The sequence below is a fragment of the Cavia porcellus genome, unplaced genomic scaffold, assembly GCF_034190915.1.
Source record: "Cavia porcellus strain 051 isolate PalLab524CR breed Dunkin Hartley unplaced genomic scaffold, mCavPor4.1 scaffold_23, whole genome shotgun sequence".
NCBI classification, from domain to species: Eukaryota; Metazoa; Chordata; class Mammalia; order Rodentia; family Caviidae; genus Cavia; species Cavia porcellus.
The window spans coordinates 36,364,412-36,388,747 of record NW_026947506.1 but is presented as its reverse complement, the minus strand read 5'-3'; the positions used below and the strand labels follow the sequence as shown (position 1 = coordinate 36,388,747).

At 46.1% G+C, this 24,336-nt stretch overlaps 1 protein-coding gene and 1 long non-coding RNA gene across 5 annotated transcripts in view; one reads left to right on the top strand and one right to left on the bottom strand.

Moving 5' to 3' along the window:
* Window positions 1-4,826, top strand: part of LOC134472491 (uncharacterized) — a 17,636-nt gene extending 12,810 nt beyond the window's left edge. Inside the window, exon 2 of the long non-coding RNA XR_010042335.1 lies at window positions 1,809-4,826. This is a non-coding gene — a long non-coding RNA (uncharacterized LOC134472491). The remainder of the gene's footprint in view (window positions 1-1,808) is intronic.
* The window catches only part of Rsph10b (radial spoke head 10 homolog B), a 48,036-nt gene that overhangs the window by 17,449 nt on the left and 6,251 nt on the right, over window positions 1-24,336 (bottom strand). For 2 of the 4 annotated variants that reach the window (XM_063234147.1, XM_063234148.1), the window contains exons 4-16: window positions 23,024-23,092; window positions 20,866-21,039; window positions 17,779-17,864; window positions 16,433-16,553; window positions 13,686-13,862; window positions 11,514-11,673; window positions 10,914-11,035; window positions 6,923-7,112; window positions 5,023-5,137; window positions 4,036-4,115; window positions 3,809-3,951; window positions 974-1,081; window positions 381-515 (exon numbers count right to left, since the gene is read on the bottom strand). In XM_063234147.1, the coding sequence (XP_063090217.1) occupies window positions 381-515; window positions 974-1,081; window positions 3,809-3,951; window positions 4,036-4,115; window positions 5,023-5,137; window positions 6,923-7,112; window positions 10,914-11,035; window positions 11,514-11,673; window positions 13,686-13,862; window positions 16,433-16,553; window positions 17,779-17,864; window positions 20,866-21,039; window positions 23,024-23,092 (1,680 nt within the window). The remainder of the gene's footprint in view (window positions 1-380; window positions 516-973; window positions 1,082-3,808; window positions 3,952-4,035; window positions 4,116-5,022; window positions 5,138-6,922; window positions 7,113-10,913; window positions 11,036-11,513; window positions 11,674-13,685; window positions 13,863-16,432; window positions 16,554-17,778; window positions 17,865-20,865; window positions 21,040-23,023; window positions 23,093-24,336) is intronic. The other 2 variants (XM_063234149.1, XM_063234150.1) reach the window with 1 other exon arrangement.

Here is a 24,336-nt window from a genome sequence, read left to right as displayed (position 1 = left end):
TCCTTGTGGTGGCACCTGGGCATCTATCTTTGGGACAGATTTTCTACTTGCATGAATGCTACATCTGTGTAACAGGAGATCACATAACAGCCCACCTCAGATCATCCAGCCTGGTGCCGTCAGTGAGCACAGACTTCACTGATATTTCCACTGCTGGGGCTGGGAGTTGCCTACCTGGGCCTTCATCAGGAAATACATTCCTCCTAACTTTAAAAAAACAAAGCAGTACTCTCCTTTCAAATGTGAACACGCATCATACATTTTCTTAAGCTTAAGCTGTTTCCTAGAAGGCTTACAAAAATGCAAGATCATTTCGATGAATGTTCATCCATTCCAAAATAAAACCATCCCTTGTTTTGTCAGTTCTAAGGTATCATTACCTGATTTATCAGTATTTGAGCACTTTCATATCTATTTCCAGACAAGTCATCATTTAAAGAGAATGCAGTCCTTTGATAAGGAACACAGATGAGTGAGAAAGATATAAGAGCTTCAAAGAATTCCAGGAAAACCAGCTGAAATACAAGAAAACACAGGTGTCTCTCTCATTCTGATGCACTAAGAGGTGGGTCAGCAGTTGGTCTGGGAGTTCATTTCTTAGTCATTGTTCTGACGACTGCAAACCCTTCTGCTGGGTGTGGCAGTGCATGCCCATAATCCCAGAGCTCGGGAGGCTGAGGCAAGAGGATTGCCATGAATTTGAGGACAGCCTGGACTACACAGCCTGGAATATATGGGGACACAATCTCAAAAAAAGAGGAAAAAAATACATTGCAATAATCTTAATCTCTAGTATTGTAATGCAATTCAAGGATATAAGTACATATACATATATGTCTATATGTGTATCATTTTATGTGTTTAATTTCATATTTTCCATTAAATTTTGGTTCTTGATATCCAAAGCAAAACAAACACTCTGAATCAAACACTCTGAATGAAATTTGTACCATTTTGACACAGCTTTACAAACCTCAAGTTCAAAGTTGCTGTCAATTCCATCATGTATGAAAGGATTATCCTCTGCTATTACTGCCACGAATTTGGTTGCACTTAATTCTTTATTTATCATTTTAAAATCCTGTAAAAGAAACAACCAACCAAACCATAACTTGCTATAATTAGAGACATATATTTTAATATCAATGTATACAATAAACTACTTTTTAAAAATGTATCAGGAATCATTATCTTAAACACTTCAACACTGATCATTTGATTTTTGTTTCTTTAGACAGAATCTCGCTCTGTAGTTCAGCTGACCTCGGACTTGAGGTGATCCTCCTGTCTCAGCCTCCCAAGTGCTAAAATTATAGATGTGTGCCAGCCCAGGTACCAAAAACCGATAATCTCGAGCAGCATTCTGGCCTAACTTGAGTATTTACCTCTCTATCCTTTCCCCAATTCCTCTAAAAAAAAAAATAAAGCTCTTTTGTTTTCTTTACATGAATACAGGTCAGAGAAAGTAAGGGAGTAAATGAGCCAGGCATGAAGTAGCCACACAATTCCAGTGGCCGGGAAACACTGGGCTGGTGGGCTCTGCAGAACAAGCAGAGGAACTTGGGGAGGCAGAGTGTGGAAGGAGAGCCCACTGCAGGAGGCTGTGCACAGGAAGACCAGCTCACATCTGGCTGGAGCCCTTTGCACATGAAAGGTCTACACTCGAGAGAGACCAGGCCAGAGAGAATCTGGCCAGGAAAATACTTGGCTCCTCTCAAGCCACGGTGCTTTGCTGAACAAGAGGTCTGAGTGAAAACAGGTCTTGCTGTCACCCCTCCACAGCCCACCCTACCTTTCTTCTGTTCCAGGCCCTGTGACATCCAGCAGCCAGGAGTCCTCATCGGAGAGAGAGAGAGACCAGCCCTCTCTGTGCTCATGGCTCGCATCGGGGCAGTGCCCTGGCAACGCGCCACACTGAAGCCTCACCTCTGCCAAGTGCCGCCACCCGCGGAGCTCTGTCAGCTTCCTAGCGTACAACTGAGCAGAGGCTTCACACTAAAGCCAACAGAGAGGTGCAGTGGCACATTCTTGTAACCCCAAAACTCTGGATGGCTGAGGAGGAGAATCACAAGTTCAAGGCCAGCCTGGCCACTAGGTGAGAGACTTTACTGCAAAATTTTTAAAAGGACTGCACTGTAGCTCAGTGACAGAGTGCTTGCCTTTGCATCAGGCCCTGAGTTCACCTCCTAGTACCTCACTGAAAGGAAAGAAAACCTTTGAACTGCTAGGATATCAACTCATTGTCCTGAAACGTAATAAAAGGAAAAATCAAGCATTTATCTCCCCTTTCGTGTATGCACCTGTATTTCAAAGTATTAATGTAAGTGGTGAGCTGATGCTTATTTAAAAATCAGGTTCATAGCTAATACATACTATGGAAATAATAGAGAAACAACAGACTTTAAAGATGATATGGTACTGTCCCTGTGGAACATGGACGTCAGCAATGGCCATCATGGGACGCTAGAGGAAGGCTTATGGAAAACATAATGGAAGAGTCCTGTTGCTATCCTAGGAACCCCCTGAAACCCCAGGAAACATTTGTGATGCAATTCAATAGGAAGGACTCAGAACCACCCGAGTCAAATGAAGCCTCTAACTCTGCCTGTGGCGTGGAAACACGGGGGAGAAGGACGCGTTATCCACCATGAAAACGATGCAGTCAAAACCATGGACAGATGACCATGAAGAAAGGGGTAAGGTAACCCAAGTGTGGGGGCACACACCTATAATCTCTGGGAGGCTGAGGCAAAAGGATCCCAAGTTCAAACCCTGCCTGGTCAATTTAGTGACTTAGCAAGCCCTAGTCTTAAAATTTAAAAGAAGCCTGGAGCTGTAGCTCATCTTGAAGGCTCTTGGCTCAATCCCCAGCATCACAAAAAGGGGAGCCAAGGTAAACACAGCTGTAAAATATCCCGTCCTCCAGCCATACACTTTAAAAAGATTATTTTGCTAAAAACATGGTTATTGTCTGCTTTTCACAGACATACAATACTGCGAAATGTCTTAACCCACTCTGTCACTAGCATTCAGCTCCTCCAATTTCATCAAGTGTATTCTCACGAGCACAAATTAAGAGGCTCATGGAGCACAAAGCCCTGCTGGTGTGAAAGATGAGGGCTGGGATGTGGCTCAGTGGAGAGCATCTGCCCGGCATGTGCAAGGCCCCAGGTTCCCACCGCCACAAAGTATGGTATCATGGTATCATCTACCTGTGAGTGGCTAGGTCTGCAGCAGTACAGACCCTGGAGTAAAGCCATCCCTACCACCCAGCACAGTGGCCAGGGGGAGCTCTGCCTCTCTCTGTGCCTCCCATTATCACAGACTACCTGTGTCACTCTCCAGTTTTGGGGGGTTTTTGGCACCGAGAATGGAACTCATGACTTTGCGCTTGCCAGGCAGGAGCTTACACTGCTGAGCTAAATCCCTGGCCCGTGCATCATTCTCTCTGCCAAGGGAAACTCAAACATTCAATTTTCATGAAAATTCGTCCCATGTATGTAATTTCAGCTACTCAGGAAGCTGAAGCAGGAGGATCACAAGTTTGAGGCCAGCCTGAGCAACTCTACGGGAGCCTGTTTTGAATATTTGTTTTTTCAACAGGGTCTGGGGATGTAGCTCAGGGGTGGAGCATCTGCTTATGCTTAGCACACACATTGTCCTGGATTCCATCCCAGAACTGCCTCCACCCAATTCAAACTGAATCTTCACCTCATTATTTATATATCACAGCTAAAATATCTAGCCTTTAACGTAAAGATGCTGCAAATATAAAGCCAATATCAAACCCAAGTGGCGTCAAACTCACTTTCAGCATCCACAGGAAGTGTCTCATCTTCATCGTAAGCTCACCAGGAGGAGCTGTGTTCGGTCTGCTGTAAGCTCTATAAATCTCCCAGCACTTATCAACGTAACTCATCGTGCAGAGCGCCCCCTCACTGAATAAGTTACCTGAAAGGTAACACTCAAAAACTGATTACAAAATTAAATTTCAAAAAATGACAGTGAATATTATCCTATTATTTTTGTATTTACCTTTTACCTGGCAGGCATTTGGATGAATGTTTTCAGTCATCAGCTTTGTAAAACACAGAAAGAGTGACGGGCTTCGATTTCTGTGATTAAAAAAGACACCAGTTATTCCATCCAGGAAACAGAACTGAAGTTCTCTCCTCCGGAGTGTGGACTAGTCTTAATAACTGGACTGTGTCTAACAGGGTGGAGAAAAAAGAGACCACAAGTTTCCAGGGGAAAACTCTGCCTGGCTCCATTCCAGCCTGCAAGAAGGGTCAGTCTGCCCCTAAGGAGACATCCCACAGCATGGACCGCCTGTGTGATGGGTGACGGGACCATTCACCTGCAGGGCATTCTTCCCCCAAACCCACAAGCTCGGTAGAATCATGAGACAGCTTTGCAACCTAAGACGCTTCAGGAGCCAGCTGGCCAAGATTGTTTTAAGTATGGAGATCATGATAGACAAAATCTGAGAAATAGTCACAGTTAGAGGAACCCAAGAGGGCATGATGGTTCAATGTGAGGTGGCATCCTGCACTTGATGCTTGGTTCTGGGACAGTGAGAAAAACTGGAAAAATCTTGTAAAAGTCTGTAGTTTGGTTAACAGTATCACAATAACATTAATTCCTTGTTTTGGATGAATGTACCATGCTAAGACATAAACAACAGGGGAATTTGGGTGAAGAATATATAGGAACTCTAGAGAGTACTTCAGCAAAACTTCTGTAAATCTAAAAAATAAAAAGTTTTTTAGGGAAAAGAAGATACCATGTTTGCTTTAAGGCAATAAAATTCCAGTAGCTCTGTGCAACATTGAAATGGCTCCAATGGAGGGTGTTCCGAGTTTTACTATAATGCCTTATGGCTTTGCGGCTGAAATTTGGGGAAAGTTTTGCTGCTTGACGTTCATTCTGAGGCCATATGGAGACAACACTGATTACTGGAGAACAGAGGGTGACGGGATGTGAGATCCTGCTCAGGGAGCTCAGTTAACACTGGGCACTTACTGGTATTCTTTGTGATGGATGTGGTAAGCCAACTGCAGGAGGTAACTCAAGAATGTTCTCAGAAGTATTGTTCCAAATGGAGAATGAATTTCTTCAACTGGTATATCATTACTGGCTAAAATAAGAAAATTGGAGAGTGTGCAGTTGTATTTCCAGCAGTGCCCGTTTTATTTGCTCCTGGTACACAACCCTTTGCTTCCCAGAAAGTATTCTGGACATGCAGGAACATCCAACCAAAAATTAAGTACCACAAGGAACATTTTGTCTGATTACTTTACAAGACATTTACAATTTACTTTGTCCTGGTGGGTTTTTTTTTTTTTTTTTTTTTTTTTTTTTGTCTTTTTCATTTTTATCGGTACCAGGGATCAAACTCATGACTGCCTGCTTGCAAGGCAGGCGCTCATGCCACTGAGCTAAATCCCCAGCCCCGTCCTGGTGGTTTTCAAAGTCATCTGAACCACAGTTTAATGCTGCTGATTGTAACTGGATTCCACATGTTCCCGCAGGCTGGGACCACTGATGGTTCATGCATGACTGTCCCATTGGGCAGCTTGTACCACTGGTGGTACAAATGTACCTAATCACTTTTATCAATCTTTTCTAATGAAAGTAATAAAACATCTATAAATGAACTAAAGTTAGTTGCTTAAATCTGAATAATTACAGCCAAAATATGAACAGTATTCTAACTAAAAATTACAATAACCAACAGATTTATTTTATTAAATCAGAGCTTCCCAACAGTTAAACATACAAATTATGTCACAGCCACCTGATCATGGCATATGAATTATGGCGCTATCATAAGTGTGTTAGAATTTTTTATAATACCCTTCAAATTGATTTTATTGATGCAATTTATGTATACATAATGATCTTAATATTTTATTTTTTGAGAAGCTAATTTGAGGCTTTCAGTTCTGCCTCTCAGAATTCAGCTAGAATTCAGCTAAAACCTTTAAGATTGTTAGATTTACCTCATGAGCTTTCTGATTTGAAATCTTAAGGTTTATATCTGAAATATCCCCTAGAAGTCTCATGTATTCAGAGGGGGTGATTTTGGAAGGTGATTGGGTCACGGGCACCACACTCATCAGTGGATGAGTTCATTGCTAAATGTGTGGCTAGAAGCAGTGTATCGCTGGGGATGTGCCTGGGAGGGCGTGGCTTCCTCCCATCTCTGCTTCCCGGACACCATACATACCCTCCCACCATGATGTTCCTGACTCAGAGCTAGCTGACCGTGGACTAAATTCCCTGAATCATGAGCCAAATCAAACTTCTCCTTTGTGAGTGTTAGGTGTTGGGTCCAGCAATGGGAAGAGTGACTAATATTTTTCCAAAGGGCTTTTCAAGACTATTCTAAGCACGCCATCATCCTCCTTGCCTCTGACCTGTCAGTTTTATGCTTTCCACGATAGACTGGGGGCAGGGACAGTTTGCTATTAGGAACCTGAGAGTAAATCAGTATGATCCAGGCTGGCTCAGTCATAACTACTTAACTCTGTAGTACGGGACAAAAGCAGCCCCAGGCAGAAGACAGACATACACAGGCATGACTGTTCCAGGGAAGCTTAGAACAGGTGGCAGGTGGGGCTGGCCATGGGCCATACTTTGCCGATCCCTTTATTGGTGGGTCTTGTACTGTCGCTATTATTACACAAGGTCACCTCTGGAAATACACTGTAAGCATGGAAAGCAAGGCCACACATCGACGTGTAGACACCTCTCCCGGCCTGTGCAGTGCTGGAGGTCAACACTAGGGCCTCGCACATTAGGAAAGCACTGTGCCACTGAGCCACACAGCTAGTCCTCCCAACACCAAACTCACTCCTATGCACTATGGCACGCTGATGATCCTCTAGTCCAAAAGAAATGATGACCCTAGAATACATACCACTTAATATCCTGTCCATATCAGCAAGAGTTATTTTGTGGTGATGAAATTTGCAGTCTTTTAGAAATCTCCAGAAGTGAAGCTTTGTCATCAAGAAGGTATTATCTGGGGAGTGATCATATCCAAGGCTGCTGTAGAAGCTATAGATTCTTCTTAATTCTGAAATGTTTCTTAAGAGAGCATATTCTACCTGGAGAAAAGTAAGTCATGCATATTTTATCCTACCTCATAATAATAAAAGACACAATGCCTGCTTTCTAGATTAAATGAGGATGCTCATGGAAACACCAGTCTGTACCTCTGCCTCTCCATAAGTATCTGATCCTGCCTGCTCACCTCAACTCAATACAATGCAATTTCTGACTAACAGGAACCAAATATGTTGTCTTCTGGAAAACAGTTCATGTCACATTGTACGTGATTATGTCCTGCCTCGATGGCAGCAATAAAATTCGGTTGCCTACAGATCAATACCCCTTGAATGCATAGATGCAAAAGTTCACAACAAAATCCACTGAATATATAAAAACAGGACATTAACACTAAGTGGATTTAATTGCAAGGCTGGTTTCCACATTTCATCAAAGGAATTCACCATAGTGATAGACTAAAACAGAAAAACCACATGATCCACTGAACCATGCATCTGACAGAAGTTAATATCTATGCATGAGAAACACTCTCAGCAAACTAGGAATAGAAAGGTGCCCTTAACCTGTTTAACAGCTTGTTAAAAACACAGCGAAGGGCATATTCAAGGCTGGACTGTGAAGGAGGCGGTGTTCACACTGTCTGCATTACTTACCTCTGTGTCCCTGGATCCCAAACACTACAGCGTCCCTCTGTCCTATTCTAGGTGTCTGTGTCTCATGCTCTTCAACATCCAGAGTGTGAAGAACAGCATTCAGGGTCCCAGGGAGCCCAAAGAGGCCACCTGGGCAGTGGGATCAGACATGTTGTATTCACCACTATCTACTTCCTTTTAAGATTCAGTGTAACTCAACAAACATTTGAGCTCTATCCTAAAACACTGTTCCAGAGCACAATACAGAACTTTCCTTCATGGAACTTAGCATGTAGTAAAGACCCTCAAGCATTCGAGGTACCGCTGGAAGGGCCAAGAGGAGGCAGAGGGAGTGAATCTAAGCCAGGGGCGTCCTGCAAGGCTGAGAGAAGGGAAGCAGGAACAGGACTTCACCCAGAGCAGGCACCCACGGAGGGCCGGGCCTGGGGCAGACGGGGTGGGGTGCTCCAGGAAAATCAACAAGACTGCGTGACCCTGGGCAAGGCTGCTACCCCTCTGTGCCCTGTCTCGATTATGGGAAAACACTGGCCCAGAGGCTGCTTGGACAGTACAGGGACTTAAGGCATTGGAACCTTGGGGTACTCTGCAAGCATAAGCACTGTCATCGTGTGTCGATGTCGCTCCTGGCCGGCAGGAAGGACACACGACAAAGTCTGGCAGTGGACAACCTTTTCTTTTATTTTCCTTCTCCGCACAGCCTGCCCTGGGATCGCTCCCAGCCGAAGCCTCCTTTGGTCCGCTCCCCGCGGCTCCTTCTGGGCTTCTACTTCCGGGCTTCTTCTTCCCCCCCAGGGGTGGCACCAGTATATATACGGATACAGTGTCCAATCATGTTAAAGTAAGCAAGGCAAGCTGATTGGCTAACATCATCAGTTGCCAGGCAGACTATATTGTTGAGCGGGTTGCTTACGCGGTAAGCAGGAAACTAACGTGCTCGATGGGAGGGGTAATCTACCTCAGGCTTTACTCTTTACTACAGGCCTCACGTCCGCCAAGTGAGGCGACCGGGCTCGGGGCTGCGGCTCCCAACAATCGTGTAAGTTCACAGTGGTGGGGGGCCTGCCCCAGGCCAGCCGGGAAGATGGCTTAATGTGAGATCCCATGGCGTTGAGGTAAAGGCAACCACTGGGCTGGGACAGGGTGGCTTGAAGGCTACTGGACCCTGCCTGCTTGTTTAGCTCATTTAGCTAAACCTAGAAAGCCCCAGGGCCTCCACTCAAAAACAAAAACAAAAACAAAAATTCACCAAAATGACTCCAACAACAGGCAATACATATAATCACAGCAAGACTTTAGACAGTCCCAACTTAAGGGACAGTCTACAAAATAGCTGACCCGTACGCTTCAGAAGTCATGGGCAAAGAGAGGGGCTGTCATGGCTGGAGGGATGAAAGAGATAGTGAGTGGGGTCCTGGAATAGAGAAAGGGCGTCGGGAGGGAACCCATAAACTGTGAGGCGGAGGCCTGGTTTAGGAAGAGTGCACAGTTCTGGGGCCCATCGTGTGCCAGGGTCACCAGATCCCACGAGGGGGAAGCTGGGAAAAAGCTCTATGGAGACTCATTCTCTAACTCTCTGTAAGTATAAAACCACCCAAAACAAAAGTAAAGAAAACCACAAACGGCTTGCTAACCAAATTATAATGTGCCCGTATTACAAAGTATAGTCATTAAAAATGTTCGCAGGAATCCTTAAAGGATCCTCTCCCTTTCTGTCTCAGATATTTCTGTAATGTTTGAGTTTTTTGATAAAAGCATGTGTTTCTTTGTGATTATAAAACACTCAACATAGATAGTATATTTTAAATATACAACTTTTGTAAGACTCATACTTTTTTGTCTTTTGACACAGGGTCTCACATTGTACCGCAGCCTGGCCTTGAACTCACTATGTAGCCCACACAATGATCCTCCTGCCTCAGCCTCCTAAGAGCTGGGATTACAGGTGTGCACTACCACACCCAGCTTCACATGCTTTGATATAGAACTCCAAACTGTAAAATGAAGTGTGTGTAAATGTGTGTGTGTGTGTGTGTGTGTGTGTGTGTGTGTGTAAAAATAACAGTCTGGGGAAGGGGAACAATTTTAAGCAATCTCACTTTTCCTGGTAAATAATATAGTCTATTTACCTTAAAATTACATTATAGAGAAGATCTGTTGACACTGGCCAGCTATCATCAGGTTATAGATGAGAACTGAGATTCCATGAAGAGAATGAGCCCAGTTCTCGCCTGCCTGCATATCAAAAGGTAGGTAGCCACAAGATTTTTTATGGGTATAAATTCATGTTTCTCTTATTTGTGTTTTCTACATTTTCTGGTTTTGTAATTAGAGGAAGTGGTGAAGACTCCTTTTTCTAACAAGAACCTTGGCACAGAGCTAAGCGATCCTGGGCACCTGAATTACAGCATGAGCTCTGGGGGCCAGGGGAGGAGAGAGGGGATGGACAGTCTTCAGGAGCTGGGAGCCAGGTGCTTGGCGAGAGGGAGAAAGAAGGACACAGACGCATGGAGATGGCAAACCCAGGCCAAGCCCGGGCCGAGGTCCTGAAATGTTATTTGCTGTGACTTTCCAGGTGTGAATCAAAGAAGGTCCGAGTACCCCATTTTCTCTAAGGGGTTTTAGGTTTCCAGAGACTGCTTATTTTACTTGTTACTGTTCTGTTTTTTGCCATGTTGGGGATGGAATCCAGAGCCTCCTACATGCTAGGCAGCCACCCTACTGCTGAGCAACTCCCCAGTCTTTAGTTTTTATTTCGAGATAGCACCTTACTATGGTGACCAGACTGACCTTGAAGTTGTGATCCTCCTGCCTCAGCCTCCTGAGTAGCAGGGACTATAGAAAAATACCACTGCACCCTCAGATTTTTAGTGATTTCTTAGGGCTTTAAATTGTGCTGAATCCTAGGGAACCATAATCACAGCAGAATTAGTGTCTCACGGAGGTGGTGACAGCCTTGGTCTTCAAGCCACTCTGAGTGTGACAGCAATGTGACTGTAGGGGTCTGAGGCTCTGGAGCCCTCTGTCCAGGCTCCCCAGGGTGCCCTTGGAAGTTAAGAGGGGTGATCTATGTAAAGTATCTTTCACGGGACATGCGACAGTGACCACCAACAGTGACTTCCAGGGCTGAGGAGACTATTAATAGTTAACCCTAAAATACAGATTTCTAACAGCGCAAAGGGGTTTGACCTGCTTCTTTTCCTCGGCCTGCTCCTCCTTAGGGTACATGTTCACCAGCAAGCTGAGGTCCAGCTCCATGCTCAGTCCCATCGTGGAGGGACTCTCGGTGCCCTCAAGCTTTCTGATCATATCTAGAAAACAGGCAAAACAGGAGACGGCGGTGAAAGCAGTGTTGTGTCAGAATGATTCCCTACCACAAGGGAATACAGGAGCAGTCAGAAAACCTACTCAGGAAACAGCCGCAGGCCAGGTGTGGAGCACGCCGTGATCCCGCCCTCCGGGAGGCCGAGGCAGGAGGGTGACAAGTTTAAACCCAGACTGGGCAACTTAGGGACTCCCTCAAACCCCACCTCAAAAGAAGGAAAACGAAGAGGCTGGAGGTGTAGCTTAGGATGGAGCCCTGGGCTCATCCCCAGAGCTGCAAAAGAAGAACATAAAGAGGAAAGGGGAGTGAAGAGGCAGGAAGGGGAAGAAGAAATGGGAAGGCAGAACAGGATGGCGAGAGGGAGCAGAAGAGCGGCTCACGGGCCACTCTGCGTCCTGTCCCGAGGATCTGGGACACCGGGGCACCAGCTGAGCGTGGCTCCCCGACAGGGGCGGGCTCCCTACCGGCACTGACGGAAGGTCTGTGCTGCCTGCCCGTGCGGGCCGCTTTGGCGTGCAGGTCCAGGTAACTCTGCACATCTTCATCGGGGCTCACAAACTGTGCTATGTGGTCATTGGAGAACAGCCCTTCGTACACGCGCCCGTTCTTGAAAGTGAATCGGCCCTGCAGGTGGGAAAAAGTTTTCCTGTGAAAACATTGGTGAGTGTGCAGCAGCTGGTCTCTTCAAGGTCTGGAGCTGTTTGTTTGCTTGTTTGGTACTGGGGAGTGAGCCCAGGACCTTCGCACTGAGCCCTTTTTATGCTTTTTGAAATTATTTGCTTATTTTTAAAACTATCTTCACCATCTTTTCCCTTTTTTTTTTTTTTTGATACCAGGTATCAAACTCATGACCTCACACTTACCAGGTAGGTGCTTGAGCCACTGAGCTAAAGCCCTGGCCCTTATCTTTTATATACATATACATACACGTGTACATATGTTGTTTCTTTCAGCTTCTCACCCTGATGAGACAATACGATGTTTACACATGTGTGTCTTGTTTATTTTGGTAATGAGTATGGTCTCAAGTTGCATCCATTTACCTAGAAGAGTCTCCAGTTTATCCTTCTTTATGGCTGAGTAGTACTCCATTGTGTAACAAGACCACGTCTTTTTATCCATTCCTCAGTCGACGGGCATTTAGATTGTTTCTAAGACTTGGCTATTATAAACTGTGCTGCTATAAATAAACATGGGTACATAATTATTGCTGTGGTGTGATGTTTTTAATTCTTTTGGGAGATACCCAGAAGGGGACCGACTGAGTCAAATGGGACCTCTAGTCCTGGTTTTTTGAGGAATCTCCACAGTGATTTCTACAGTGGTTGTATCAGTCCACACTCCCACCAACAGTGAAGAAGGGTTCCTTTTCCCTTACATTGCTGTTGCTCAATTTCTTGATGGCAGTCGTCTTTCTTGGATGAGGTTGAATCTCAGTGTTGTTTTAATTTGCATCTCTCAAATGACCAATGATGCTGAACATTTTTTTCATGTATTTATTTGCCATTTGTATTTCTTCATCTGAGAAGTGTGTATTCATCTCAGAGGCCCGTTTTTGGATTGGATCTTTAAATCTGATTTTTTTTTTTAGTTCTTTATATGTGAATTTTTTTTTAATGGCGACAAAGTTTCACCTTTATTAAAGGTAGGGGAGAGAGGGGCTGGGGATTTAGCTCAGCGGCAAAAGTGCCTGCTTTGGAAGCACGCAGTTGTGAGTTCGGTCCCTGGTACCGATAAAAAGGAAAAAGACAAAAAAAAAAAAAAAGATTTTAAAAAAAGGTAGGGGAGAGAGAGGCTTTTTTTTAGACAGGGTCTATGTCATTAAGTTGCCTGGGGTTGGGTTCAAATTGTGATGCCCTGCCTGAGCCTCCAGAGTGCTGGGATTACAGGCACACACGATGACCCCAGGTGGTCCGTTTGTTTTCTTGCTTCTTGTTCCCCTTCCTCTCCTCTGCTTTCTCCTCTCTTTCTGTATCTGTCCCAATCCTCTCCCCATCGCTGAGGCTCGGGTCAGAAAATGGCTCTTACTAAATGAGGTAAGTGACCCAGTAGGGACTCCTCTGCCATCTGTTGAGTTCAGCCCAGTGGTCAGCTACAGGCCCAGGGGTGGGGGGATGATCCAGTTCAGCTCTGTGAAATTAAAGACTTTCGTAGAGAGCTTCCGGGAGAAGAGTTTCCTTTCTTCTAGTTAGTGCAGACATAGTTGTGGAGTCTGGAACCACAGCAGCCACCACGCACGCATTCGTGGGAAGGGGGCAGCCCGAGAAAGAAGCTGCCATGGTGGGAGGGACAGCGTGTAGATGGAAGAGAAACCCTGACTTTTCCAAGTCAGCAAATCAAACCACCCCTGAAGCCTCATTATTCTTTATTAATACCCAGCAGACTAAGCTAGATTGTTGTCTTTAACCAAAATCATCCTAACACGCAGCCACTTGTGTAAATACAAACTAATTAAATAACTTCCTACTATCCAGAAGTTAGATAATGTATGGGAAATATTTAAGAATTCAGCTCCCCACCTCAACAAAGAGTAAGTTATCTATGTAATAAAACAGGTGACAGTTTGCTAGAGACAGCCCCGCCTTATACGGCTTTCCCCGGCCTGCAGGAGGTGACCTGCACGGCCCTGTACTCACCATGCCATGCTTCTTGTTGCAAACCCACTCTCCCTCGTACACGGCTCCGCTGGCGTAGTAAAACTTCCCGCGTCCGTGGCGACATCCGTTTACAAACTCTCCTATGTATTCATTCCTCAAAGGGTACTGGGAGTTGAGGATTCTCTTTATAAACCACTTGTGTGTTCCAAAACCATTCTGCAAAGAAAACACGTTAGCCAGGTGTGGTGGCTGAAAACAAACCTGAATCCCAACGCTCAGGAGGCGAGGGGAGGAGGACCACACATTGAGGCCAGCCTGGACTGCACGGTGAGACTCGGTCTCAACAAAACAAACAAAAAAATTTAAAGAAGACAAACAGCCATCAGGAATGTTCAAATTATTTCCTTCTTGTACCCTAATCCATTCAAAATTAAGACAAATACAATATAATTTGAAGGAGTGAATGACAGGACCATACAGACTTGAGTTCCAGCTCGGCTCAGGTGATTTCACACAGCTTTTTGACCTAAAGCGAATTACTGAAGCCTTTAGGTTCCTCAGCTATATGGTGGAGAAAGTCCCTTCCCCTCCAGGTTTGGTGCAGAGTTCTAAGACAGTATATACACATCATCTGCCCGTCCCAGTCACCTGCAGTCAGACATATGAAGTCAACATACTTAGGTGCACCGTTTTGTAACTTCCGGTTATACAAGGGCTGGTCAAAAACTGTGGTGTGTGTTTAGATACAGAAGGGTGTTTAATTACAGGGCACCGTGGATTGCCTGAACCCCCTTTAATACTCCCAGCTGGGGACACTGCTCCCACGTTCTCACCACTCTCTGAAGCAGCTCTCGCAGTCCTGTTTCCCAAGTGTCTTTAGTTGTGCTGTTGTGACTGCCTTGACGTCCTGAGCTGATTCAAAATGTTTACTTTTCAGGTCACTTTGAGGAAGAGCCAGAAGTCGTACATTACCAGAGTTGGTGAGTAAGAGCCACAAGGCTGCAGTGTCATGTTTTTAGGAGCTGCCTTTCCACTGGACGGCGCTTAGCAACGGCATTTTCTGAGTAAAGACACTCGCATTGGAGATGCTTCAGAAGTGGCAGAGAATGATGGGATAAGTGTTTGGAGGTGAGGAGGATTCGTGGCAATGTTTCTTTTAATTAAAAATCTTTTGACATTCACCATATTTTTTATCACACCTTGTATACACAAAAGAATAGAGAACAGGGACCTAAACAAATATTTGTACAGCAGTGTTCACAGAAGCATTATTTACGATAACTCACAAAACAACGCAAGCATCCTCTAGATAAACGCATGAGCAAAATGTGGCCCATCTGTATCATAGGATATTATTGAGCTCTAGGAAGAAAGAAATTCTGGTCCATGCTAACCGCAGATAAGCCTTGAGGACATTATGCTCAGTGATATAAGCCAGTCACAAAAGAACAAATACTCTGCGATTCCACTTACGTGGGGAACCAGATTGGTCCAACTCACAGGGAAAGCAGAAGGTTTCATTGCTGGGGAACCAGAGAGTGAGGGGCTGCTGTTTAATAGGTATAAACTTTCACTTTTGTAAAATGAGAAGCTCTGGGAGTGGATGGTGATGATTGCAAAGCAGTGTGAATGTGTCTATGCCAATGAACTGTATAGTTACAGATCGTTAAAAGGGAGCCAGGCATGGTGGCACACGCCTGTAATACCAGCACTTGGGAGGCTCAGGCATGAGAACCCATGAGTTTGAGGGTAGCCTGGGATACAGACTGAGTTCGAGGCCAGCCTGAACTGCACAGTGAGACCCTGTCTCAAAAACAAACAAACAAAAACCAAAACAACACACCTATAGTCCCCAATATCATGCACACACACAGAGAACTATGTGAGTTTAATAAGGTAACCAGTTAGTAGATTAATATATAAACCATTAGAGCTAGGATAGGCAGTGCACACAGAAAGGCCTGGCACTCTGAGAAGCTGAGGTAAGAAGACTAAAAATCTGAGACCACCTTGGGAAATTTAGTGAGACTGTCTCCTCAAATAAAAAAAAAGAGCCCAGCCCAGGTAACTTAGCCACTTAGCAAGATCCTATTTCAAAACAAAAAATTTAAAAGTAAAAAGTCTGGATGAGAAAGCTCTAGGCTCCATCCCCAGTACTACAAAAACAAAAAACAAAGGCATTAGAAAATTCAAGCTTTATAATCCTACCCACATGGAAGATTATAAATTTGCAGCCAGGCCAACCTAGTATGACCCTGTCTCGAAATACATAAAAATGGCTAGGTACAGCTCAGGACTCCCTGGGTTAAAGCCTCCCATATCACAATAGAAAAAAGAAAATTCAAGATTTATAAACAATATTACATCATCCATTTGAAGTTATTCTGTCCTGTGCAGAAAACCCATAGTTACTAAACATAACCACAATCCCTCCGCTTACAGGAGCCGCAGGAACTTACTAACTGACCAGTGGCAGAACCCAGCTTGTCGGTGAGACCGTAAGAGAACCAGACGGACAGCAGCATAAAAAGTGCAGCTGAGGGCTGGGGATTCAGCTCAGCGGCATAAGCGCCTGCCTTGCAAGCAGGCAGTCGTGAGTTCGATCCCTGGTACCGATAAAAAGGAAAAGACCAAAAAAAAAAAAAAAAAGTGCAGCTGACACCCCTCAACCTTAATTTGAGTTTCTAGGTTTAGTATAGCTTGAATCCCGGATGAGTGCACGGTACGATTCCAGGTATACAAGCTCAGAGTCGGCGTGTGACCTGTGGGACGAGCTCGGGGCCCACCTGGACACCCCGATCCCAGTGGCCTTCGTACTCCTCCTTGGTCGTCAGCCAGCTCATCTTGCCCTCCCCGTGGCGCATGTTGTCTTCCCACTGGCCTTCATATATGTTTCCGGATTTGTAACTGGGATGAAAGAAACCAAGGGAGGACCATCAGTTGTCGCACATGTGACGTTTGTTGTAAGATACTTAGCCAGGTATAGTGGTGCTCTCCTGAAGTCCCAGCTACTCAGGAGGCTGAGGCAGGAGGGTCACGAGCCCAAGGTCACTCAGGCAACTTAGCAAGACCCTATTTCAAAACAGAAAATTTTACAAGGGGGTTTAGGCCAGTGATAGAGCACTTGCCTGGCATGCATGAGGCCCTGGTTTCCATTCCCCAGCACCACAACCACACACACACACACACACACACACACACACACACACACACACACGTTCTTAAACTTTCCCTGTGAATACCTGTGAAGAAATCCAATCCTGGGTCCAGACACTCCTCAGTACTGAAATTCACTGAGTAGGCATGTGGTGGGTAAAAGAAATCATCTTAGGGAGCAGAATAAATCACTTTATTAAACCTGCTGATTACTTAATAAGGTAACAAAGTGGGTAACACATGCATTATATCTTTTAGAATTTTTTTTCATGGTCCTGGGAATTGAAGTCAGGGCCTTCACCCTGAGCTATATGACCAGCCCTTTATTTATTTATTTTTATTAGAAAAGTTTTCTCTAAGTTGCTAAGTTGCCTAGGCTGGCCTCAGACTTGGAATCCTCCTGCCTCAGCCTCCCAAGTGCTGGTATTTCAAGCATGTGCCACCATACCTTGCTAGAATCAATTTTCCATTGTATTATAATTATTTAATATTTTGCTATCAATTTTTTTTGCTTTTTGAGATGGGGTCTCACTATACAGTTCAGGCTGGCCTTGAGCTCACTTTGTAGCCCAGGCTAGTCTTGAACCTGCAAGGATCCTCCTGCCTCAGCCTCCCAAGTGCTGGGATTACAGGCGTGTGCCACATCCGGCTTCTATCAAATGTTTTAAGGATTAAAACTATCAGTTTAAGGATTAAAACTATCAGTTCAATCTAAAATCAAGCAAAGGAGTCAGCATTCTTCAAAAAGCATATAACTAACAATAGAGGTCTATGATTAATACAGAGAACAGGGAAGGCAGTTTTGACTCATAAACAGTCTGACATTTAATACAGTGTTTTTATAAATCTCCCACCACTACAGAGACAGAAAGTGCATTCTCTGCGGGTTCTTCACCTTGCTTCTAGCCTAAGTGACAGCTGTTTGGTCCCAGAGACACCTGTGCGCCCACCCCACATGTGGCTGCGCCCCACTTACCATCTCGTGCCCCAGCCCTTTCTGATGTTATGTACCCAGTCGCCTTTGTACCAGGAAGTGCCCTCTTGGTTGTAATAAATGGAGCCCTGAAACAAATAACATCATTTTCTAAAATACAAGCCTCAACACAGAGGAGTTTTTAAATGTAAAGATGAAAGTACAGAACGTCAAGAAGCTTACACTCGACAGAAGTCAGTGTCACCCCCACATGAGACACAGGACCCTTCAAGTTTCTGTTTGCAATTTTTTAAGAAATGGCAAAGCGTCCCCAGGAAAGGACAGGGAGATCACGTCACAGACTGAGTACGCCTTCATAACGAAGTGCCACCCTGAGGCAAAGAGCGACTCCATCATACTCAGCAGCTATCGGTCAAACAAACATCAAAGGAGATCACACGCTGCCACTAACGTGGATAGCCAGACCTTTGCCGTAACCGCAGGTCACTGTCCTTTGTCTGCTCCACTTTGACATCTGACTCAAAGCCACCACCTGAGTGTAAGTAGCGTCAGGCACCCCTTAGGCGGCTCCTGTGCACAGTGGCCTGGCCTCGGCAGGTCGTGAGGTCGGAGCTGAGCAGCTTTGCCTCATCTGCGTGCAGTGTCTGTTGTTCCTTGTCATCCGGCCCCCTTGCTGCTGCAACATGTAGGTGCTTCTGTCCAGAAATCCCCAGCCTCAGTCCATCAGTGTCTCAGCTGACCTGCTGTGAGCTTAAGACACCACAAACGCAGTGACAGAGGGACAGAGCCTGCGCGGGAGGCAAGGAAGGTGATCTCAAGAGGCCCGAGCAGCGCTCGCCTAGCAGCAGGCACAAGGGCAGCTCTCCTAACTCTCCTGGTCTGCAGCCACTGAGGAAGAAGCTTGGCCTCATCAGACTCTAGGTATTTGTTTTTGCTACATGAGGGATTAAACTTAGATCTCTGTCTAGGAAAACAAAGTAAAGTAAAAACATAGCAAAAGCAAGTAAACAAACCTGGGTCCTTGTGCAAAGCACATTCTCTACCGCTGAGCTGCACCCGTCCCCTTTTGTGATGCTGGGGCTTCAACCCAGGACTTTTGCATGGAGCTGCATCCCGGGCCCTTGTTTCTTTTGAGACAGGGTCTCAGTAAATTGCTCAGTCTGGGCTCAAACTTTTGATCCTCCTGCCTCAGCCTCCCAGAGGGCTGGGATTACAGGCATGTGCCACATCTGGCCCTAGCCCATCTGAACTCTAAAACCCAGGTCTTCCTTTACACACAGACTTTGGAAAGCCTCCATGGTTCCTCAAACCCTGTGAAGAATGCAGATGGCTTAGTGGTTCCACTGCCAAGAAAATCAACACACAGGGCAGGTCTCCTTGAGGATGGGGTTTAATTATCTGTGCTGTTCAGACACAAAACCTCCTAGAGCCTCAGGGCTGGCCCCAAATCTGTTTCTGCTTTTGCTTCGCTGTTTCATGCAGCACCACTTGAGCAAGAGGCAATGGTTTCTGCGCAGTTTCTCAACAACGCATCAGACTCCACCCCTCTATTTTGTGTAGAAATAAAATAAGCTAGGGTATTTACCTTATGTTGGGAGGCAGCCAGAAATTATGCAGAGAAGGAGAGGGAGGAAGAAGGAGAAAAGGAAAAAGAGGAGTCATCTGGGAGTGGTGGCGCAGGCCAGTAAATCCAGCGCTTGGGAGGCTGCGACAGGAGGGTCACTCACTCAAGCTCAGCTTTCGCAACTTAGTGAGGTTCTTGTCTCAAAATGAAAAACCTGAAACAGGCTGGGGATGTAGCGTAGTGTGATGGCCTTGAGTTCAATCCCCAGCACCCTATACAAAAGCAAAGCAATAATACCAAAAACAGAAACCTCGGTTAAAAAAGCATCTCCGGAAAAAAAAAAGCATCTCTACTCCGCTGCTAGTGTAGATGTGAAATAGTGCAGTTGTGGAAAAGAGTCTGATGGTTCCTCAAAAAATTAAACATGAAGTTGTCATGTGACCCAGCAATTCCACCTCTGGGTATTTCCCCCAAAGAACTAAAAGGAAGCACTTGAGTCCTTGCACATATATTCATCGCAGCACTATTCATCACAGTAAGAAAGTAGCAAGGGGTGGTAACCCATGCCTGTATTCCCAGCACTCAGGAGAATGAGGAAGGAGGCTCTCCATGAATTTCAGCCCAATTGAGGCTCCACAGTGAGTTCAAGACCAGCCTAGACTATATAGCAAGACCTTGTCTCAGCAAAACAAGACAGCAAAACAAGACAAAAAATAGAGACAGCACAAATGTCCATCTACAGAAAAGTGAATAGATGATCAAAATTAATACTAATAGTGGAATATTACTTTGCTATTAAAAAGGAACTGTGGACACATGATACAACACGGATATACTTGAAAATATTATACTAAGTAGAAACATCCAAACACAGAAAGTCACATAGTATATGATTCCATTTATATAAAATATCAGTCTGGGATCAGTGGTGTATATCTTTCATCCCAATTACACTGAAGGCTGAGGCAATTTAGTTTCTCTAAAAATAAGATTTGAAAAAATGTTAAGGATGGCCAGATATGGTGGCAGAGGCCTGTAATCCCAGCACTTAGGAGGCTGAGGCAGGAGGATCACTGAGTCGAGGCCAGCCTGAGCTACAAAGGGAGTTCAAGGCTACCTGAACTGCATAGTGAAACTCTGCCAAAAAAACAAAACAAAATAAAAACCCAAAAAGAAACTTGCTAAGGATGTTGCTTAGTATGAGAAAGTGCACCTGGCATGTATAAGGCCCTGCATTCAAGCCTCAGTCACCACACACACACACAAACTAGAGAAAACCAGCTGTCGGATGGGTGAACCCACAGAGACACTGAGCAGGCTGATGACTGGCAGGGAAGGTGGTTAGAGGACATGGGTAGCTGCCTCCGCAGCCCAGGGCTTTATTTTGGGGCGACAAACAGGTCTGGGGACGGACAGAGGAGATGTCACACCACACTGTGAATGCACTGAACGCAAACATTAAAAAGGTTCACCCTACAGTACGTGACCCTTCTCTCAACACTGCCATCTGCCACAGCTGCGATCCTGATTCCCGCAGGACTGCGCCTCAGGGCCGCCTCACCCACCTTCCCGTGTCTCGTGCCATGGCACCAGAGGCCGATGTAGGACACGGGCCGTGTGCTGCACCTGAAGACCCCAAATCCGTTCCTCAAGCCGTCTATCACTTCTCCTTCGTACCTGCTGCCGTCAGGCCACGTGTAGACACCATGGTTCATGGGCATGTTCTTCACAAAGTCCCCCTAGGGAGAAAGGGAACTGAGAGGAAGCACTTGGACACATATTCATGACCATCCAACGGTAAGGACAGCCCAACAGGTGGGTGACAGACACACGACGCTACATACTGACAATGGACCTTTGCCTGGCCATAGCAAGGAGTTGAGGCATCCTGGAACACAGCTGTAGCATGCGGAGTGAAGGAGTGAAGGAAGGAGGTAGTGCAGGGACCCTCATCCTGTGGGCCGGTGGGGACATCTCCTGCCCACGGACTCTGCTCTTGGCTCTTGTCCCACGGACACAATTGGCCACACCGCTGTCCCTCCCTCCTCCTTCCTTCTCAGCAGCTCCATTCCCTCTCCTCTGAGGCCTCCACCAGGTGGACGCCCAGCAGAGTAAAATGTTAGGTTATGTGCAGACACAGCTCGGGAAGCTTAGGGTAAAGCGGTGGCTGCCACCCTGACCTTGGGAACTGCAGTCCTGGAACTCACCAGGAGGAAGCTAATTCCTGGCCCGCCCCCAGGCAGCTGGATGATGAGCCAGTTGGTGGTCACCAGTGGAAACCCTTCTGCCTCCGGCTCATCCAAGTGTTCCACAGACAGGTCAGGTGGCCATTCCACCCCCGGCACCCCCGGAGCACTGGCTCTGTGGCCCAGGATGTCCACCCACCTGCAGTGCCACCAGCTGTGTCTCCCAGGAGTCTGAACCTACTGGACGTCACAGCCAAGCCAGCAGGGGAAAGAGGACAGAATCATGCTGTCTGACCTGCCCGAGAACACTTCTGTGAGAGCCTGGGGACCCTACTGTTGGGCTGGGGCAGGGCTCTGTGTCCATGGCAGGACCTGGATTCCAGGGGGCTCCATGGCAAATTGCCATTCAATGGTCAGAAACCCTGAATGTCAGCTCTATGGGAAGGAGCTAGCGCGACATGGGGAAGGAAGCCCCCCAGCCACTGTTGGGGCCCAATCCCCGATGGTCAGCCCCTCCCTGCTCCTCTGCAGCACATCTCCTGCACTGGGGGCCCAGCCTGCCTTCATTCCCATGCTTGCCTGGCTGATATCTGAGTGAGCTGTTCTGTGCATGTGTTTTAAACATCTTTGGTAAGCTGGACATGGTGGCACACACCTGTAATCCCAGCATTCAGGAGGCTGAGGCAGGAAGATCCCTGTGAATTTGAAGCCAGCTTGGGCTACAAAGTGAGTTCAAGGTCAGCCTGAACCATATAGTGAAGCTCTGCCTCAAAAATAGACCAAAAATAAATAAATAAATAAATGTATGTCTTTGGTGCCATTTATAAACACCATGTTGCTAGTATCTCCATAAGTGAGATTTTTAGAGTCTCTCAAAGAGACATTCCTGACAAGCACTTTAAAAAGATACATTCAAGCCAGGCAATGGTGGTGGCACATGCCTATAATTCTACCACTGTAGGAGGCTGAGGCAGGAAGATTGCAAGTTCAAACTCAGCTTGGATAGCTTAGCAACTTTCCAAGAAACAGGTTCAAAATCAAAACAAAAAGGAACTGAGGATAAAGCACAGTACATAGGCCTTTGAGTTCAATTCTGAGTACCACAAAAAATTTTTAAAAAAAATAAAAATTAAAAAACCCCAACATACTCCCAAAAAGAGGGGTTAAGCAAAATTCACCTAGTGGAAAACATGTGGTCTGTGTCCAGGATCAAGAGAAGAGAATGTATAATAAATTATGTTTGCGTTTGTAAAAAGCCGGAGGGTAAAATGCATGCATGTGTTCTGTGTGCACACTGCACCCCACAGAACTACATGTACGTGTGCCCTGTGTGCACAGAACTCCACAGGGGCACACGTACGTGCGCCGTGTGCACAGGACAAACACACAAGACACCTCCAGAGTTACTGCCCCCAGAGTTTGCTATGCAGCCACCACACCACCCACCCTCTGCTCCTGCGCCTTGGCTTAGAGCCCCGCTTTTCCCGCGCTAGGCTAACCGTGGGCGCCTGCCACTGTAATTCATTATACACCTTACCTCGTATTTTAACCCGTCGGCCCAGATGTAAGTCCCTTGTCCGTGCATGAGTCCTTCTGAGAACAGACCCTTGGAAACAAGACAGCGGCAAGCCCTGAGCAGGCGGCCGCAGGGCCGCAGCCCACCCGGCCCCAGCTCACAGCGCCACAGCCTGAATGGCATCGTGTCCTGCTCCGTCTGCAGAGGAGCTCAGAAAGATCAAAATCAGCGATCCCTACAATGGAACACGGCAGTCTTCCTCTCCTAAGCAGGTTACTAAAAGACTCTGAAGCACAATAGTATTCAAATGTTTCCATCTTGCATGTCAGATTTTTTCTTAAACTTTATTTATCTACCTACGTAGCAGTGCTGGGATGGAGCCCAGAGCCTTTGCACTGAGGAGTCACGTCCCAGCCCTTGATTTATTTTTTTTGGTGGAGTGTCTCACTAAGTTGATGATTGCCCGGCTGGATTCAAAGCTGTAACCTTCCTGCCTCAGCTTTCCCGAGTGCAGGTGTGGACCCCTACAAGCAGCCCAAACATTGAAGGGGCTTTTTGGAGGCAGGCGGCTCAGGGGTTAAATCCAGGGTCTTCACACTGAGCTGCATCCCCAGCCCCTTTTTTATTTTTTATTACCACATTTTTAGATTCGCACTTTCATCTGTTTCCCTCGCTGGGAATCATTCCTGTGTGTATGTGGATACACACACGTGCTGACAGACGTGTGGAGACACAGCATCCAGCCGTCCCTCCTCACCCACGGACTCCAAAGACGGGATGCTCACGTCTCTCATGGAAAATGGTGGGACAGAAGTACAATGGTGGAGCATTTTTGCAGGTGACCTATACACACCCTCCTGTTTGTTCATTTTCACGCTGGGGATTAAACCCAGTACTAAGCATGAGCTTACCACCGAGCCACATCCAAACCCATCTGCATACTTTAGATCATCTCTAGACTATGGATGAGAGCAGCAACTGCAGACACCAGGGAAATAGCCCTTGTTCTGTATGGTGTAGGACATAACGACAAGAAAAAGGATGTGCCGTTCAACATGGACACAATTGCTCCCCCAGATATGTTCAGCCTGTGGTCGGCTGACTCTGCGGATGTGGACTCACACATGCAGGGCAGCCAAGGGCAGTTAATGTACATCTAGTGTCTACTGCTCATCGGTAGGAACTGGTCGGGGGAAAAACACACCTGAATATCCAAAAGCAATCAGAGCAAACAAGGAGAAAGTGACATCTAGTTCTTTCCTGGGATCACCTGGTCAGAGGCAGGGTGGATGGTTCTCAGGTGCTGCCATGCGTGACAATCATCAGGGTTTCTT